This window comes from Trachinotus anak, unplaced genomic scaffold, assembly GCF_046630095.1.
Source record: "Trachinotus anak isolate AG129_WGS33_773 ecotype Australia unplaced genomic scaffold, CSIRO_AGI_Tana_v1 ptg000004l, whole genome shotgun sequence".
Classification (NCBI taxonomy): Eukaryota; Metazoa; Chordata; class Actinopteri; order Carangiformes; family Carangidae; genus Trachinotus; species Trachinotus anak.
Genome location: NW_027273855.1, coordinates 25,461,184 through 25,478,952, shown reverse-complemented (window position 1 = coordinate 25,478,952; position 17,769 = coordinate 25,461,184). Strand labels below are relative to the sequence as shown.

General features: G+C 41.0%; 2 protein-coding genes across 2 annotated transcripts; one reads left to right on the top strand and one right to left on the bottom strand.

Moving 5' to 3' along the window:
- Window positions 1-514: 514 nt before the first annotated feature.
- On the bottom strand, window positions 515-17,202 carry LOC139621166 (3-hydroxyacyl-CoA dehydrogenase type-2-like). Its single transcript, XM_071477470.1, has 6 exons — window positions 17,103-17,202; window positions 2,850-3,014; window positions 2,244-2,408; window positions 2,021-2,149; window positions 1,809-1,917; window positions 515-993 (listed from the first exon to the last, which is right to left on the bottom strand). Exons 2-6 carry the CDS (start codon window positions 3,009-3,011, stop codon window positions 803-805), a joined length of 756 nt encoding a protein of 251 aa, XP_071333571.1. The 5' UTR covers window positions 3,012-3,014; window positions 17,103-17,202; the 3' UTR covers window positions 515-802.
- LOC139619950 (uncharacterized) lies at window positions 11,783-14,259 on the top strand. The gene has a single exon (XM_071475015.1). The coding sequence runs from the start codon at window positions 11,800-11,802 to the stop codon at window positions 13,828-13,830; it is 2,031 nt and encodes a 676-aa protein (XP_071331116.1). The 5' UTR covers window positions 11,783-11,799; the 3' UTR covers window positions 13,831-14,259.
- Window positions 17,203-17,769: the final 567 nt, after the last annotated feature.

The window sequence follows — 17,769 nt, the reverse complement described above, 5'->3', positions numbered from 1 at the left end:
CAAGGAGGAAATAAAAGGAGCTATTTGTAAATTTTACCAATGCTAGTTGCTACATAGCCGGTCTTCAACACATCTTCTCTTCTCTTCTGAAGTTAGCATGCTAACCGGCTATCCCGGCCCACCTTGTCACTCACTGCAGAGCCCAGTCGGCCCCGGGCCCTGTTGCCTCCACCAAACAGCCAAGTTGCAGGAAATACAGTCACAATCTCTCCCTCCTGAGTTACAGTGTTGTATAATGGCCAGAGGTGTTTTTGCGGAACATTATGATGTCGCAGTGAACTTGACCTTTGACCTTTTGAGATAAAATGTCATCACTTCAAATTGTGTCATAATTTTGAGTTATGGCCAAAAACGTGTTCTGCAAGGTCACAGTTGCCTTGACCTTTGAACTTTGTCCACCAAAAACTAATCAGTTCACCCAGTCCAATTTGATGCTGTCACTCTTGTGTCATTGGGATGATTTTAAAAGAAGCTGTATGCACAAAGGATCTTAAAAAATAATTGGAATAGATAATCAAACCCATCAGAGGTTTATTATAATCTGGAGTAGTTTACAAAACAACCAAAGTGGAGATCACAAAGAACTGCAGTGATGTACAGTCTCATTTTTACAGACGTTCACACAAAATGGATTAGTGATCCATGAAAGTTTATATTTACTGTACGCAGCTTTCTACAACATAGACACACACACACACACACACACACTCAGACACACAAACATTTTCTCTTAGTTGGAGGCCGTTGAAGATCAGACCTTTTGTTAACGTGACCACAAAGACACACACACATATCATCTGTCTCAGGGCTGCATGCGAATGGCTCCATCCAGTCTAATGACCTCCCCGTTAATCATGGGGTTCTCCGCCAGTGATGTCACCAGGTGGGCAAACTCAGCGGGGTCTCCCAGGCGCGAAGGGAAGGGCACCTGGCGGGCAAGAAAGGAGCGCACCTTCTCTGGAAGCCCGGCCAGGAGAGGAGTGGAGAACAGACCTGGAGGAAGACAGAAGATATTGATTTAGACGCCAAGGGAATGTCCCATCTCAAAGCTAAATCAGACACAATTTCTACAGGGATCACCAAGGTTAATTCAAGCCTTTATAATAATAATAATAATAAAAAATACAATGACATTTAATATGTCATGTTGACAACTTGTGGGTTGAAATAGTGACTTTAATCCCGAGGTTTGTGTTCTCATATGTTGTATTCTCATATATTCTTATCAGTTCAAGTGAATAGACCTTGACCTTTGACCTCCAAAATCTAATTGTGCAAAAACATCTGTCTGTAGAGTAGAGTAGAGATTTAACGGTGATTTCATTGAATCTTAATGCAGCTCAAAATCCTGCCAAGATAAAAAAAAAAAAAAAAAAAAAGCTTTATCTCAGGTGTGTCCAAAATCCGGCTCATGGGCCAATCGTGGCCCACAAACTGATATCAAACGTCAGCGGCTTGTCTTTCAAAATATATAATATACTACATGTGGCCAGACACACAGTGTTGGCTAATCAATCAATTCACTTTGCACTGATTCACTTTCTTGATAACAGATAGAACAATGGCACCGCTGTCGTGTCTGTAATGGTAAATGTGAAGCTACAACTAACTCACCTGACTCGGTCCAAAGGCGACAAAATCCTATTGGCACTTCGAATGTTCACTAACTTCAACATTAAATCTCGTGTCTTTAATCTGCACAAAAAGGAGGCCTGTCTCTTAAGTGGGTACAAAGTTTCTACTCTTTAAGATTCTGCCTGTATATTTGTAGACAACATGTTTTAATTTTTACACAGTTATGTACTAACCAGGTGCGATGGTGGTGACTCTGATGCCCATGGGTGCCAGGTCTCGTGCGATGGGGAGGGTCATTCCCACGATGCCACCTTTAGATGCTGAATACGCTGCTTGGCCGACCTGGAGCACAAATGGAGAGAGAGAGATTAAAAAAAAAAAAAAACCCTGACAAATAGAGTGCCCACTTTGTTGTTTTTTAATGTTTGCATGTGTTTTAAATGACCTGTCCATCAAAGGCTGCCACACTGGCAGTGTTAATGATGCAGCCTCTGTGTCCATCTGCATCGGGCTCGTTCTTCCCCATCTCACCCACAGCCAGGCGGATCACATTAAAGGTTCCTGCAATATTCACCTACAGGAATAAACCAAAAACACAAAGTAATGTCACACGTGACGGTCTGACGAGCTGTGACTGGTATTGCTCTTCTTCTGTCCGTCTATCCTACATTGATAACACGCTGGAAGTCCTCCAGGCTGTGAGGAAGGTCCTTTTTAAAGTTGTAGGTTTTGACAGCCACAGCAATGCCGGCACAGTTTACCGCCAGGTCCAGCTTCCCAAACTTCTCTCTGGCCAGGGACACCGCTGACTGCACGTCTGCCTCCGATGTAACCTAGGAAATGAGGAGGCCTCTTTTAGTCCAGGAACCTTTTAGACATCACATGAGCAGTTTCATGGCTGATGACACAATCAAAATAATCAAGAACACATCTGTAAATGCACTGAAGATACATTTTTTGATGTAGGCAATCAGGGAACTAGAGACAGGTCTGGCATAAATAATGAATAATGGACAAGAGCAGAACTTGCAGCGTCAACGTGAGGCCCATGCATCCAGTACTGACAGTGTTGTTTGATGAGAGCGCCACCTACTGAGCTGAGGGTATATTACACCTCCAGTTCACTCAGTTCAGTTTCTTTTTCACTCCACTCCCACAGGTGGAATTCAAATATAACATCATGTGAGAACAACCACATATCACCTCTGAAACACGCTGAGTTTGTATCAGTGAACGTGTCCAGATCTGTGGTGTCTGCTGAGTTTTGGACTCACGTCTGCAGGAGCGAAGGCACAGCGGTCTCCCAGACTGGCTGCCAGAGCCGGTCCATCAGAGGAGGGCAGGTCCAGGATCACAGCAGACGCTCCGCTCTGCACCAGACGCTCCACAGTGGCCCGGCCCAAACCTGACGCACCGCCCGTCACCAGGCCGACCATGCCCTACTCAACATGCACACACACACACGGACAGGGAAGGACACCGGGGGGGAGGGTGGTAAAGGAAAGAGGAAACACGTGAAATTAAAAAAAAGTAAAAACACAGGGGAAACATGGGTCACTGAGAAATATGGGTCAAAGGAGAGATAACTGCTCTGATTAATTTAACGCAGAAGATGAAAAACTCACAGTTGGGAATCAATAAATATTCGAACCCAGGTGATGATAGTACATTGAATATCTTTGTGTTCTGGGCTCTTTTTGGACAATACAGGACATCAGATGATGTGACCTTGGGTTTGAGAAAACTGTAACAGGCATTTTTTACTATTGTGCTTAATATTTCATAGACAAGATTAATGGAGGAAATGATCACCATATTTGTCAGTAAAGTCTGTGGATCATCCACAACAACTGAGACACTGTTTCTGTTTAATTTTTTAAAGTGACAAACAGCCCACTGAAGTAGCTGTGAGGTCGGGCCCTTGAAGTTGGGCCACTGACAGTTACAGACTGGTGAGGCTTACAGTTGTAATGCATAAACATCATATCCCACCTGTCTATACTGTTGGTATATTTTTGGGATCAACCCCCAATTATGATGCACAGAATTGATTTTACCGATTGGCAACAAAATGCTCCCTTCACCTCAGTACAAACACACTGAGCCTAATTGTTGCTATATTCTAGTTTGGAGGGTAGTTTGGTTGGTTTATCATTATTTTATTTATTTAGAGACCAGATTTCTTTCAGTTTTTTGTGAAGACTTGTTGATATTGAATTATTATTTTATAGACCACAGGCAAACAATCAATAGCCTGGATGTGAAAACACCCTGAAGCTCAGTGTGTCATTGTTTTCTTTATTATTGCCTGTTCTTGTGGTAAATGTAGAAAAAGTCAGAGCTAAAGACACTTGTCTCTGTGCAAACTGATCATTTTATTTGCAAGTGTACAGTATTGAAATGAGTAAATATGAGTAACTTTATTTCATTCGATAATTAAGAGAGAGAGGCCCCTTTTTTCCCCTTGAGCCCCCGCCCCTCAAATGTCTCTGAGCTCTTCTTGTCTGACCGACCACTCAAAGCCATCAGGGTCAACAGGGGTTCAGGACACTTGGACCGTGGCCTGAAGAAGCCTGGGATCGAACCACTGACCGTCTTATTAGTGGACGCTCCTAGTACTATGATATGATAATAATAATAATAATAATAATAATAATAATGTATAGAGCACTTTTCATACAAGAGCTCAAAGCACTTTACATTAAGAAATGGAATAGTCCAATAAAATAAGGGTGAATAAAAGGACACTGAAAATAGACAATACAAATATGAAACAGGAAAAAAAATAATAAAAATGTTCACAGAGGCCGCGTCTCTTATAGCTCTTGGCAGGGATTCCATAATTTTGGAACATAGTTAAAAAAACGCTGCACTGCTTATTTTCTGGATAAAACTGTGTATTCAAAAGTTTGGCAGTGGAAGATCTAAGAGCTTGTGAAAGATTATGAAAAGACAGAGAATCTACAGTGTAAGCCGCTCACAGTCCATTGCTTGTCTTTTGAAACCCTGTTGTGACCAGTATTCTCTGTACGCTCCAGGTTTTCCCTGAGTTTGCCTGCTCAGCTCTGCCGGTCTGTCTGCCCACCAAGCCATGTTTGCCTGTCTGTCTCCAGAGAAATTCCTGATCTATCTTCTGAGGAGATTCTGCTCTGCGTCCTGCCACACCCACACACCGGTTTGGCCCTTAACCCCCTCCATCTCCAGGCAGCGTCCAACCCCTGGACTTCCAGCTTCACCTTCACCCCCGTCATCTCCTGCCTGCAACCAGTCCCTGGACGTTTTTCCCCTCCAACCACTTAAGCCCCAGACAGCTAAGAGAGTTCCCCTCCATTTACGAACTTCACAAAAACAGATCACTTCTGGGCGTGTTCCTTAGCACAAACACAAACAGCTAACACTCACTCCAAATTATTGCAATATAAATGGCTAAGCAGACAGTACATCACTCCTGCTGCAATTCACCACTTCAATCCCAACATTCCTGACACCTGCATAAAATGTGGCCACCAGAAGGAGTCGCTGTTCCACTGTGTGTGGTAATGTCCACAGGTATTTAGCTTTTGGACAGAGGTCCTGGATCTTATCAGCCAAATTGTAAATAAAGAGGTTCCTCTTGATCCTAAATTATGCTTATTGAACATCTACCCAAGGGACTTTGTAATTTCAAGTGACATAGGGTCCTTGCTCAATGTGTGTTTACTGGAGGCTCAGCGTTGTATTGCCCGCTCATGGAAGAAGCAAGAGGTTAGTGGAGTTTCCTACTGGTTAAAAGTCATGACTTTGCACTTTGCATTATTTTATAAAAGACAAACTTGACAAGTCTTGGAATATCTGGAATGTTTTCATGACTTTATGGAACATAACAATATACCAAGGGATGATTTATATAATGATGGTTCGATATAATCAACACTGAGGCTGCTTCTTTTTCTTTTTTTTTTTTTTTAAACTGTTGTTCTGTGTTGTTTTTGTTGTTAAATGGAAAAAAAAATAAACAGATGAGTCTTGTGTTCTGCTTTGTGGATCCAAAACTAAAAATGACTTAAACGCCAATTGGGTTTTAATAAGTTTTGAAAAAAAGCATTGAAGGCGTCAAGAAATGTGTCTTTGTGAAAAAGTGCAATAATAAAGGCAGAAGGCCTCAGGTGATGTGGATGACTAGTTCCACAGCTGTATTTCAGGTTTCCTATCAAACTTTGAAGTTGTTGTTGCTTTTCAGATCAACGTGTAGGACAGTTGTGTTTCAGTCTTCACACGATCAAGAGTTGTTGGTTTGCATTAAGCTGAAAGGGACACAGAGTCATTTCAAATAGTTTAGATATCCATCAGTTCACAGTCAGACAAACAGTCCATAAATGAGAGGATTTAGCTCTGTGGCTACGCTCCATGGAAGTGGACGTCTGGCATGCCACCCTGACATCATCCTGTAAGAGACCTTGATAAACATGGGAATTGATTTTGCCCTCGATGATGTCGAACTGTCCAGGACCACAGGCATCAAATCCACCCCAGTTCATGATGCTCCCTCCCCCCTGCTTCACCTTTGGGATGATGATGTTGGGGCATTAGTTAGAGAAGCTGGGTGATGCAGCAGGACAATGGCCTTGACCATGAAAACAAATCTACCACAGACTTCAGACAAAGAAAATCCACCTTCTGGAGTGGTCCAATCAGAACCAAGAACTTCACCTAGTAGTGATGCTGTGGAATCACCTGAAGAGAAACGTGCAAACCAGACATCCTGAGAATATGTCTGACTGAAGCAGTTCTTTAATGAAGAATGGTCCAAAATGTCCCCTGAACATTGTGCAGGTCTGATCAGCAGCTACTGGAAGCTCTTGTTTGAGGTTACTGCAGCCAAATGAGGTTCAACCAGTTATTAAAGTAATGAATTAATTATTAAATCCGAGGGTTCACTTCTAATGATAAGATTTTGTCTTGTTAAACTTCTGTGTTCAGCAAACTGAATTTATGTACACACATATGCCCGTGTGAGGAATTGGACACATTCTTCACTTCCACCCGTCTACTGACTTACAACTGCCCTGAAATTTTTACGATCACTTCTCCAATTCACCCAAGGGAAAGTACCTTCAATAACCCTTACACTAAAAATATTCAAAAACTCTTCAAAGCAAACTGTTCCTGTATAATTTATCTACAGTTAGGCCCAGAAATATTTGGACAGTGACACAATCTTCATGATTTGGGCTCTGCATGCCACCACATTGGATTTGAAATGAAACAACTACAATGGAATTGAAGTGCAGACTTCAAGGTTTAATTCAAGGGGTTGAACAAAAATATATTATTAAAAATGTAGGAATTGTAGCTATTTTTATACAAACGCTCCTCATTTCAGGGGCTCAAAAGTAATTAGACAAATAAACATAACCCTCAGTAAAATGTTACTTTTCAATATTTTGTTGAGAATCCTTTGCAGGCAGTGACAGCCTGAAGTCTGGAACCCAGGGACATCACCAAACGCTGGGTTTCCTCCTTTGTGATGCTTTGCCAAACCTTTACTGCAGCTGTCTTCAGTTGTTGCTTGTTTGTGGGTCTTTCTGCCTTAAATTTTGTCTTGAGCAAGTGAAATGCATGCTCGATTGGGTTGCAGAATATTCCACTTCTTTGCTTTAAAAAACTCCTGGGTTGTTTTTGCAGTATGTTTTGGATCATTGTCCATCTGTACTGTGAAGTGCCGTCCAATCAACTTTGCTGCATTTGGCTGAATCTGAGCAGAAAGTATATCCCTATACACTTCAGAATTCATCCGGCTGCTTCTGTCTTCTGTCCCATCATCAATAAACACAAGTGACCCAGTGCCATTGGAAGCCATGCATGCCCATGCCATCACACTGCCTCCACCGTGTTTTACAGGAGATGTGGTGTGCTTTGGATCATGAGCTGTTCCAATTCTTCTCCAAACTTTCTTCTTCCCATCATTCCGGTACAGGTTGATCTTAGTCTCATCTGTCCAAAGAATGCTGTTCCAGAACTGGCCTGGCTTCTTCAGGTGTTTTTTTGGCAAAGTCAATTCTGGCCTTTCTATTTTTGAGGCTAATTAATGGTTTGCACCTTGTGGTGAATCCTTTGTATTTAATCTCATGAAGTCTTCTCTTTATGGTAGACTTAGATACTGATACACCTACTTCCTGGAGAGTGTCCTTCACTTGAGTGGATGTTGTGAAGGCGTTTTTCTTCACCATGGAAAGGATTCTGCGATCATCCACCACTGTTGTCTTCCGTGGACGTCCAGGCCTTTTTGAGTTCCCAAGCTCACCAGTGCACTCTTTTTTTTTTTTTTCTCAGAATGTACCAAACGGTTGATTTGGCCACTCCTAACATTTCTGCTATCTCTCTGATGGATTTCTCTTTTTCAGCCTCAGGATGGTCTGTGTCACCTCCATTGAGAGCTCCTTTGACCGCATGTTGTGTTTTCACAACAACAGCTTCCAAATGCAAACGCCACACCTGGAATCAACTCCAGACCTTTTAACTGCTTAATTGATGACAGGTTAATGAGGGAGGAGCCCATGCAGCCGTGTTATTTCTTTTTTGCAGCCTTCTGAGTCAATTGTCCAATTACTTTTGGTCCCTTGAAAAAGAGGCGGCTACGTATTAAAGAGCTGTAATTCCTAAACCCTTGCTCCAATTTGAATGTGAATACTCTCAAATTACAGCTGAGAGTCTGCACTTTGAGCCCATATTGATTATATAATTGTATCCTGAATATGTTTTCGTAAACAGCTAAAATAACAAAACTTGTGTCACTGTCCAAATATTTCTGGGCCTAACTGTATGTCTATGTTCACTCATTTTTGTCTCTACAATGCAGAGACACACAGCAGACAGGGTGACAAGAAACTCACAAGGAAAGCCAACCAGGGACAACAAGATTCATGAGTTTCTAGCTTTTTTTAGTCTTTATTGACAGGGTTAGTGGAGAGGTAGACTGGAAAGGCAGGGAAGAGAGAGGAGATGATATACAGCAAAGGGCCCGAGCTGGATGTGAACCCAGGATTCAGCTTCGACACCTGCTATCCACATTTAGTTTTTCTGAATTTCTAAAACACAAATCCCATTCTATGAACCAAATGCTCAGTGGCCTGAACCCATTTATAGAATCAGTCAGTCACTCTTTTAGCAAAACCATTAACAATTTTCACCTCCTTAGACACAAGTACAACTCTAAACACATTCTCACTCACTAAAACACACTGTGCACTGTGATGCACTCACGATGCATAATGGTAACCATAAGAGCATGCTGGAGTTAGCATTTGGCTCAAAGCACCATCATGTCTAAATACAGCCTCACAGAGCAGCTAGCATGGCTGCAGGTTCTTAGTCTTGTTTGAATGCTTTATTTCCCCTTTAATCTATTTGATTGTGTTTAGTCACTTAACTACTTAACAACTACTACTACAGGTAGGCTTTCTGGCTTTCTCACTTTTTATCTGTCTTTATTCTTTGTCTGTGCCTCTTTGCTCTGAAGCTGTTGTTGAAACTTATGTCATACTTTCAGGCAAAGTCCATACATTTTTAAACAGCATTTTAAAATGAAAACGATCTCCATCCAGACGACCTACAAGTCTCCATTTTTTGGTGCTTGAAAACTCCAGAGTAGTCTGGACGGCAGGGGGAAATGTTGAAGAAGAGATGCGTTTTAAAACTAAAATGTAGTAATGTGGACATAGCTTCACCAGTTACACTGAGTACATGAGGCGTATCACATCAGTTTTATACTTCTATCTGCAGCATCAAAAACTTTAAGACCATGCTGTAATAAACAGGAAGGTCTGTGGTTCTGTGGTGGTGGTAATAGTAGTAATAGTAAACAAATAACCTAATAGCATTTACAAATTAGGATAATTACAGAGAAATGGAAAACCGCTTTCTCAATGTTATCTTCACTTCATACTCTCATGATTTGTACATTGGCGTAAAACTCAAACATATCATACACATGAAACAGAACAATCAAATAATAAGAGGAGTTCAGATAGTTCAAGCCTGTGACATGTACAGAGGTTTGGACACCTTTCTACGCTTTATCATAAAATTATTATGTTGCAGCTGGTTTTATGATTTCAGCTCTTTTGAAAAAAAGGCAGTGGTAATAAAGGGACAGCAAAATGTAACAGTCACAGGCACAAAAGATAAACATGTCAAGAAATAAAGGAGTTTTGGGACGTGTACATGTGAATCAAACAACTCATGTCAGGTGAAGTTTTTTACTTCTGCCTTCTGTTCAACAGGATGAACATCCGTTCTTCAGAAATTGATCGTTAACAGGCCAAGACAGACACACACACACACACACACACACACACGCACACACACACTCTGTCGGGTATATAGACAGGCAAACAGACATAAACACAGACAGTCTCTGTCGCCAGCACACTCACCACTACACACAGCAGCCATGGATTTACACACAACACAACAACTTTCACTGTACATTGTACATTTTTATACAATTTTGTTTTGATTTTTGCACTTTAATTCAACATATCAGGTTTTTTTTTTTTTTTTACCAATTCCTGACATCATACCTCTGTCTCATTCCCATACACACACACTGATTCATGTATAAAGACTATTTCTCAGTTCCCTGCATTGTCCTTGTCATTACACCTTTGACAGTAAATTATTTGTCTTACTGCCGATTCAACAACATGTTTTGAGTTCTCAGACTGTTCTCAGGTCAGACTGAACTGCATTTAGATTCTTTACACACAGGCCTACAGATAGATCTCAGTTCAAATTGTACTGTGTATTCAACATTTCAAAATTTCAAATCTCAACCATGTTTCTTTCCACTTTAACTGTTAAAAAATTACAACTTTGAGCTCTTTCAATATTTTGCTTCCACAATTCAACTTTTTTCAACTACTTCATGCTATTCTGCCTTCAGCTAAGACCTTCTGCTTTTAATCTTCTGCTACTGAAATTCAAACCTTTAGCTCTTTCAGCATTTTACTTCAACAATTCAACTTTTTTCAGCCATTTCATGTATTTCAGCTTCCAGCTGACAATTTTTGCTTTTTATCTTCTGCTTTTGTTTTTTTCTACTTTGACATTGCTTCAACAATTGCTTCAGCTTCTTTAGCATTGCTTCAGCTACCCCATTCAGCTCAGCATTCACACAGAATTTTCCACAGGAGATGCAATGTCTATTTGCTTTTTATCTTCTCTCACTTTTTTATCTTTCTTTAATCTTTGTCTTTATTATTCACCTTTGCCTCTTTGTTCTGAAGCTGTTGTTGAAGCTTGTTTCATACTTTCAGTTTCTCTCTCAGTCACACACTCACATGCAGTCATTTTTCCACTTGAGAGGACTGTACATTGTGTTACATACACAATCTGACCCATTAAACCAGTTTAACATGTATAACAAGTACAAAGACACTAACACACACACACTGAGTGGGAGGAACCTTTTGTGGTCTGGTATTTATGCCCCTGAATGGGAGAAGTTAGTCCAGCAGTTACACTGAGCCCATGAACCCTATCACATCTTTTACAAACTACACAATCTCATTCTGGTAAGTAACCAATCAGTTTTTATGCAAACTGTGATGTTTACCTGCTTTATAGTATGGTGGTATTTCACAGTATATTTCAAACTGTGCAGTATCAGTGTCTTGTATGACTAACTGATATTTTGAAACTCAGTATTCAGCCTTCAGCTCCAACCTGAAATAATCACTGAACTTCCAACTTTCTCTCTGACTGAACATTTTACACGATAGCCAAATTCACAGCACAGTCTTTGTCTTTAACTTATGTGTTTGGTGATTTTGTCAGAAGTCATCATGTTTATCCAGGTTTAAGTAAGGGGTTCATAATGAGATATTTTTTAATCTGTGAAATGTGCCGAAATGACATGTGTTTCAATAACAATACAGAACACTGGATGAGTACTCTTGCCGCAGGTATTCACAGCCAAGGGGATATCTTAACCATCCCCATGAGCACTTCCACTATCAACTAATTTTGATGATTTTGTTTTATTATTCATTCTCTGCCTCCTAAAATATAGTTTGAACCAGAGTTTTCCGTGTTTAGCATTGACAAGCAATGAATACTGTGACCAAAACAGTTTGTCAACATGATTTCCCCAAAATATTTTATATACTGTGTGAAATATTAAGAATATATCTGAATGAAGAATACAGTTTGGAACCTGTTTCTCCTTTTTCAACAGTATACAACATGGACACACAAGTTGAAAAGACCACTCAAAGTCTCACCAGTGCAGCAGAGATGCGGGAAACCACCCAGATGCTGATGCAGCCCAATGCAAACTGGGAGGCATATCTAGCTCCTGTTCCCCTCTCTATCGCCATCCTGGGGGAGCTCGTCTTCATCTCCTCATGTGGTGACTTCTCCATCAACAAGAACCCCCCAAAAGATGGCTACAAATACATAAAACACCCAGACTCCTTCAGGGCCTGTCTTATGCAAATCTGTAACTCTGGCTGGCACGCATTCAACGAGGCTCACAAGAACATGGATCAGATCCGCATTCACACGGGCATAGTTCCTGATTACATGAAGGCAGCAGTCAACATTCTTTTCAATGACAGCGATGAAGTTATTAACACTCTCCTGCCAAATCAACTGAAAAACATCCGCACTATCGCAGATGACTGCATGACACTAGCAGACAGTGTTGAAAAGAAGTTTTCTGATGTCATCAATTTAATCCATGAGCTGCTGGAGGCCTGTGTCAAAGCTCGACACTTGTATGGGGAAGAGCTGAAAAAGATGAAACTGAAGGAAACCGAATTGAGGGAACAGGATGCCACAAAGCTGAAGGAACAGTCCATCAAAGCAGCGGAGGCCATGTCAAAGCAGGTGGAAGAAACACAAGAGGCATACAAGAAAGCCATGGATTCCCTTCCCTCAGGGTGGAAGATGGTTGCCATGGATTTTGTTGAAGGACTCGCATCGGGTGTAACAGCACTGATGAAAGGATTCACTTTCATGATGACAGCTCCTGTCAATAAAGTATATGAACTGGTTACATATCAAAACAAGGGAGATGAGGAGGCTGATGTGATCCCAAAAGTCTCCAGCAAGTCTGAAGTGATTCTGTCACTTGCACGGTCTCTCAAAGTCTATGTTGTTGAAAATGAAATAGACTGGAACGAACTGTATGATCAGAAGAATAAATACCCAAGGTCTACATGGACTGAGAATGAATTCAAAAGGATCCATAAGGAATTGACGGACATGTCAAAGGACAAACTATGCCACAAAGCTCTTTCACTCTGTGAAAGGGGCATCACCATCTGCCAAGAGCTGGCAAAGTATACCCCTGGTAAGAAGTGGAACAAGAAGATGACGAAACAGATGATAAAAAAAATTAAGCAGTTGAATGACGACGCCCTTGCTTTTGACTCTAAAAGCAAAAGATTTTCAGGTTCTCCTGCTCTTACCCCCAAACCACCAATGATGTTCAAAACAGAGAACAACTCAGGGCACAGGTCTGCCAGCGAGAGAGCAACGGAGAATGCCCATTTCCGCATCGAGCAGAGTCGAAAACAACTCCAACAAGCACGGAAGGCATATGAAAAGCGTATGGAGGACATGGTGAAGAATCAGAGGGAGCTGACTAATATTCTGGTTGAAATGCAGAACTGCAAACTCACAGAGATTGACTTTAACAAGACCATCGAAATGCTGAAAAAGGGTCTCACTGCCATGGGTAGTGTCAAGGAGCAGTGGGAGAAGATGGTGCACTTCTTCCAGATGGTCTCCAACATCATCAAAACCAGCCTCAGCGGGACACTGCACGATTTTGTCAAGACAACTGATGATACAAAGAAACTTTCTTACAGTCAAAAGCTCTTTACAAAAGACCTCCTGTACAGCCAAGCCTTTCAAGCCTCCAACATTGCCAGTCTGGTCCACATGATCTCAGGGACCTACACTGAAGTCTCCAACAAGTACCTGATGGACAGAGTGAGCAGCCTGGGCAGGCTCATGACCCTCGATAACGATCAACCTGAATTCCTTCATGAGCGTCTGAAGCTGCAGGACTCCTGCAAGGCAGCTCAGGAAGGGATTCTGCAGCTGGTCCTGAAGAACAAGGAGGAATTTGAGAGGAAGTCCGATGCCAGGATGCTGAAAATAGAGGGTGAACTGAAGGCCATTCTGCCAGCTGATCCACCCCAGGAGACTGACAGAATCAGAGAAATTGTTCAGGCCATGTTAGAAGGAGAAGATTATTACTGCTGATTCAAGTTAATTGTTTTTCACATCAGATGAAAACAAGAGAGTATGTAGGAATCTAGATAATCATGATCTATTTAGAAGTGTCACCTGTAGGTATTAGCATGTAATCTTATAGCCTTGTTATTCTCTCATGTAACCACAGTCAGTTGAGACTGGTGTTAAATCAAGTTCAGCTTGAGACATGCTCTGTACATGATACAAATTACTGATTAATGATAAAAAATTACCAATCCCAGATTGTGACGGTTGGAAACAGTTTGACTTTCTTGTCTTATTAGCTTTTTAAACAGCTTGTTTTTATCTCTTACAGTTATTGATTTATTAGTTTGAGAAAATAAGAAAACAGACAAATATGCTGCAAATTCTCACCTGTTATCAAATCGATGGTGTTTTCTTTATTTGTTTGTTTTTGTCTATTTGCGTGTGTTTTCTTAAGTTGCAGTGCATTGACATTTCTTGGTCATCGTAAAATAAAACTCTTTCTGTTTTGTGACTTCTAGTACAATCAAACAATGTGATATTTCAAATATGCTGAATTTATAAATGAAACTTGTTTTGACCTTTTTAATCTCCACAGAAATATACGACTTATTTCAAAAATTGATGTTTAGCCTCATTGCAGATAATACATTTGAGCTTTATAAGTGATTTACTAGTGCTTTAAGATAAAAGAGATTTAACAATAGCAGGTTTTGTCAAACTGAAAATAAAGCTCACAATTGACCAGTATTCCCTCCTTTCATTTCCTGATCTACCTACCACCTTCCACTCATCCTGCAGATCACAGTGGAGGATTAAGATCTATAGCTGATCTGCAGCAGTGTTTAAAATTGATGGACACTTTTCATTGTAGGAAGCTGTACATTTTTACAGGATGAACCCAAGAACCTCACTCCGCTGCAGATTTGTTTACATAGTTTCACACAGGGGATAAACTAAGGTCTGTGTTACACCAGAAATTAATAAATCCATTACCAACTTTGATTCAAAGTAGGGCTGCACCTGGCAACTTATATAATTTGCCCATTATTTTTCAATTAATTAAATTATATAATTAATCAAACAAATGAAATTATTCAATAAAATATCAAATGTAAATCAAAAGTTAAAAATCTAATTAAGTATTTCAAGATTCCAACCAAATTAATTTTGCGCTGTTAAGTTTATATTCAATTTAAGGTGATAAAAGTTGTTAATATCAAAATCCTGTTGTGTTATTGTTGACATTTCTTGTTGCAAAATTCACTGAACATCTGCAAAGACACATAAAACCTCAAAAGACACACGATGACCACGAAGTGGCCACCTGCACTTGCAGAAACTTACACTTATTCTCTTTAATTATTGATTGATTGTTCAGTGTATAACACCTCAGATAATGATGAAAAATGTCCATAATTACCCCCTGAAGCCCAAGTGAATATACTCTAACATCTTATTTTGTATGATCAGCTGTCAAAAGTCCAGATACTGAGTTCACTTTCATAGAAAACTGAACAAGAGAACTGGATAAAAGAAGCTGGGATCAGAGCATTTTACACATTTGCTTGGAAATTACTGAAACAATCCATCAGTTATTAAAATTATTGATAATTAATTTTTTGTTGATCAACTAATCATTTCTGCTCTAGAACACTGGTTGGTAAACTCCCATATATAATTGAATGTTCTCTATATATAATATAATGCTGTGAAGTAGGGAGGAAAGAAGCCAGAGCAGCACATAACACCAGAAATCTGAAAGTGATTGTCCGGAAGTGATTCAAAGGTTTAAAACATGAAAGGCTTGGATTAACACATTTGGAGGGGCTGTGCAGAGCCTCTTAGAGGGGCAGCTGCTCAAAATGAAAAAGAAGCACATGGAGCAAGATTTTAAAACTCCATACACCATCATCATTTACAGCAAAACCAGTTGAATTACAGCAGCCCACATTCAAACACAATGTGACATGGAATCTTAAAACAAAATGCATCATATTATATCATTGATTATCACCTACTGCACATCACAGAGTAGCATTAATCCTACCGATAAATGAACAGGATTAGATGTTATTCTGTCCTTCAAACTGACAAATCAACCTGAGAACTGTTGCCTAACTCTCTGATTCACAGCTTGAAGGTGACGCCGCTGTGCAACTGTCAGACTCACAAAAACTGCAGGAACTGAGCAGGAAATTAACTTTTACAGCGCATTCCTAGTCTTAGGGAAACGCTTTCCACTACAAGTCACATTCATCTATTCACTCAGACTTTCATGCAGCGCTTTTTCTACATATACACACAAACACCCCGACAATACATGCATACTGGAGTAGCTGGGAATCGAACCAGCAACCCTCCGATTAGTGGACAGGAGACACAGCTGCGTGTGATCACAGTTTGCTCCATAGCGCTGATTCAGAGCCAGTCCGCATGATTTATTTCAGGAGCTATAATTACGTGAATAAAGCAATCCAGTATTGAAGTGATGTAAATATTATGACTAAATTTTACTTACATTTTAAATTGCACAGATACATTCGAGTTAATTAAGCGCCAGAGGATTGATAAACGCCAGTGAATAGTCGACACCATCAGGTAGGGTTCATTGAATTAGCCGCCATATCACATTAATGCTACTTGGAAATAAACTATACATTCATGTACATTAAGCACATGAAACGATGGACATGATTACAATTCGTCCATGAAAAACAAGTAACTAAGACAATCAGACTGACAGAAACAAGGTGCCCGTCAAAACTTGCTCTGTTTCCCCTAGCAACAAACCTAAACCGTTAGCTGGCGGCTAACGGCTGCTAACGGCGGCTAACGGCTGCTAACGGCTGCTAACGGCGACTAACGGCGGCTAACGGCTGCTAACGGCGGCTAACTGCTGCTAACGGCTGCTAACGGCTGCTAACGGCGGCTAACTGCTGCTAACGGCTGCTAACTGCTGCTAACGGCGGCTAACTGCTGCTAACTGCTGCTAACGGCTGCTAACGGCGGCTAACGGCTGCTAACGGCGGCTAACGGCTGCTAACGGCGGCTAACGGCTGCTAACGGCGGCTAACGGCTGCTAACGGCGGCTAACGGCTGCTAACGGCGGCTAACTGCTGCTAACGGCGGCTAACGGCTGCTAACGGCGGCTAACTGCTGCTAACGGCTGCTAACGGCTGCTAACGGCGGCTAACTGCTGCTAACGGCTGCTTCGTCTGTGATTAGTGGATATACAAACAAAAGTGCTCACTTCGTCTCGTAAAACACACCAAACCACTGAAACCGCCACTTACCGGCAGCTGAAGCTCCTCTCTGGAAAGTGGAATAAAATCCTGATGTCTGTCCCGCTCAGCGTCTGTCCCCGGTGTCCCGGGTCGCAGCTGACCTCTGGTGAAAGGTCACCATGTGACGTAAACTGACGCTAATGGCAGCCAGCTCACTTTATTCACAGGTAAATTATGATGAATTATTCAATGTTTTTGATAAGGACCACGGGCAGGTCTTTAAAAAGCCACTTAGGACAGAATATGTAGGGGACAATAGGGGCCTGATAACAAATTTCTACAACAGGGGCCCTCAGGAGGTTAATTCAGCCTTTCCTCACACTCCACACTCTCTTAGTTTAGAGAGGGTTTAGAAAAGAAGCTGAGTGTTACAAATACCCAGGAATCATGTCCCTCAACGATGAAAAGTCTGTTTCAGCAAATGGTTCAAAGTCTGTCGTTCATGTTTTGTGGAGGACAATTAGTGCGTTTTCTATAAAACTTCAAATTTGATGAAAAGACAACGTACTGGTGCAGAATAAAGTGACCTGACGGCAGACTGAAGGAGAGAGGAGTGTGTACAAGCCACATGAAGGAACGATTTATACTTTTAAAAAGGACAATGGACCAAAGAAGAGGATGTTTTGAGATCTTACCACCAGTGGTGTTGACATTTACTCAAGTACTGTACAAAAGT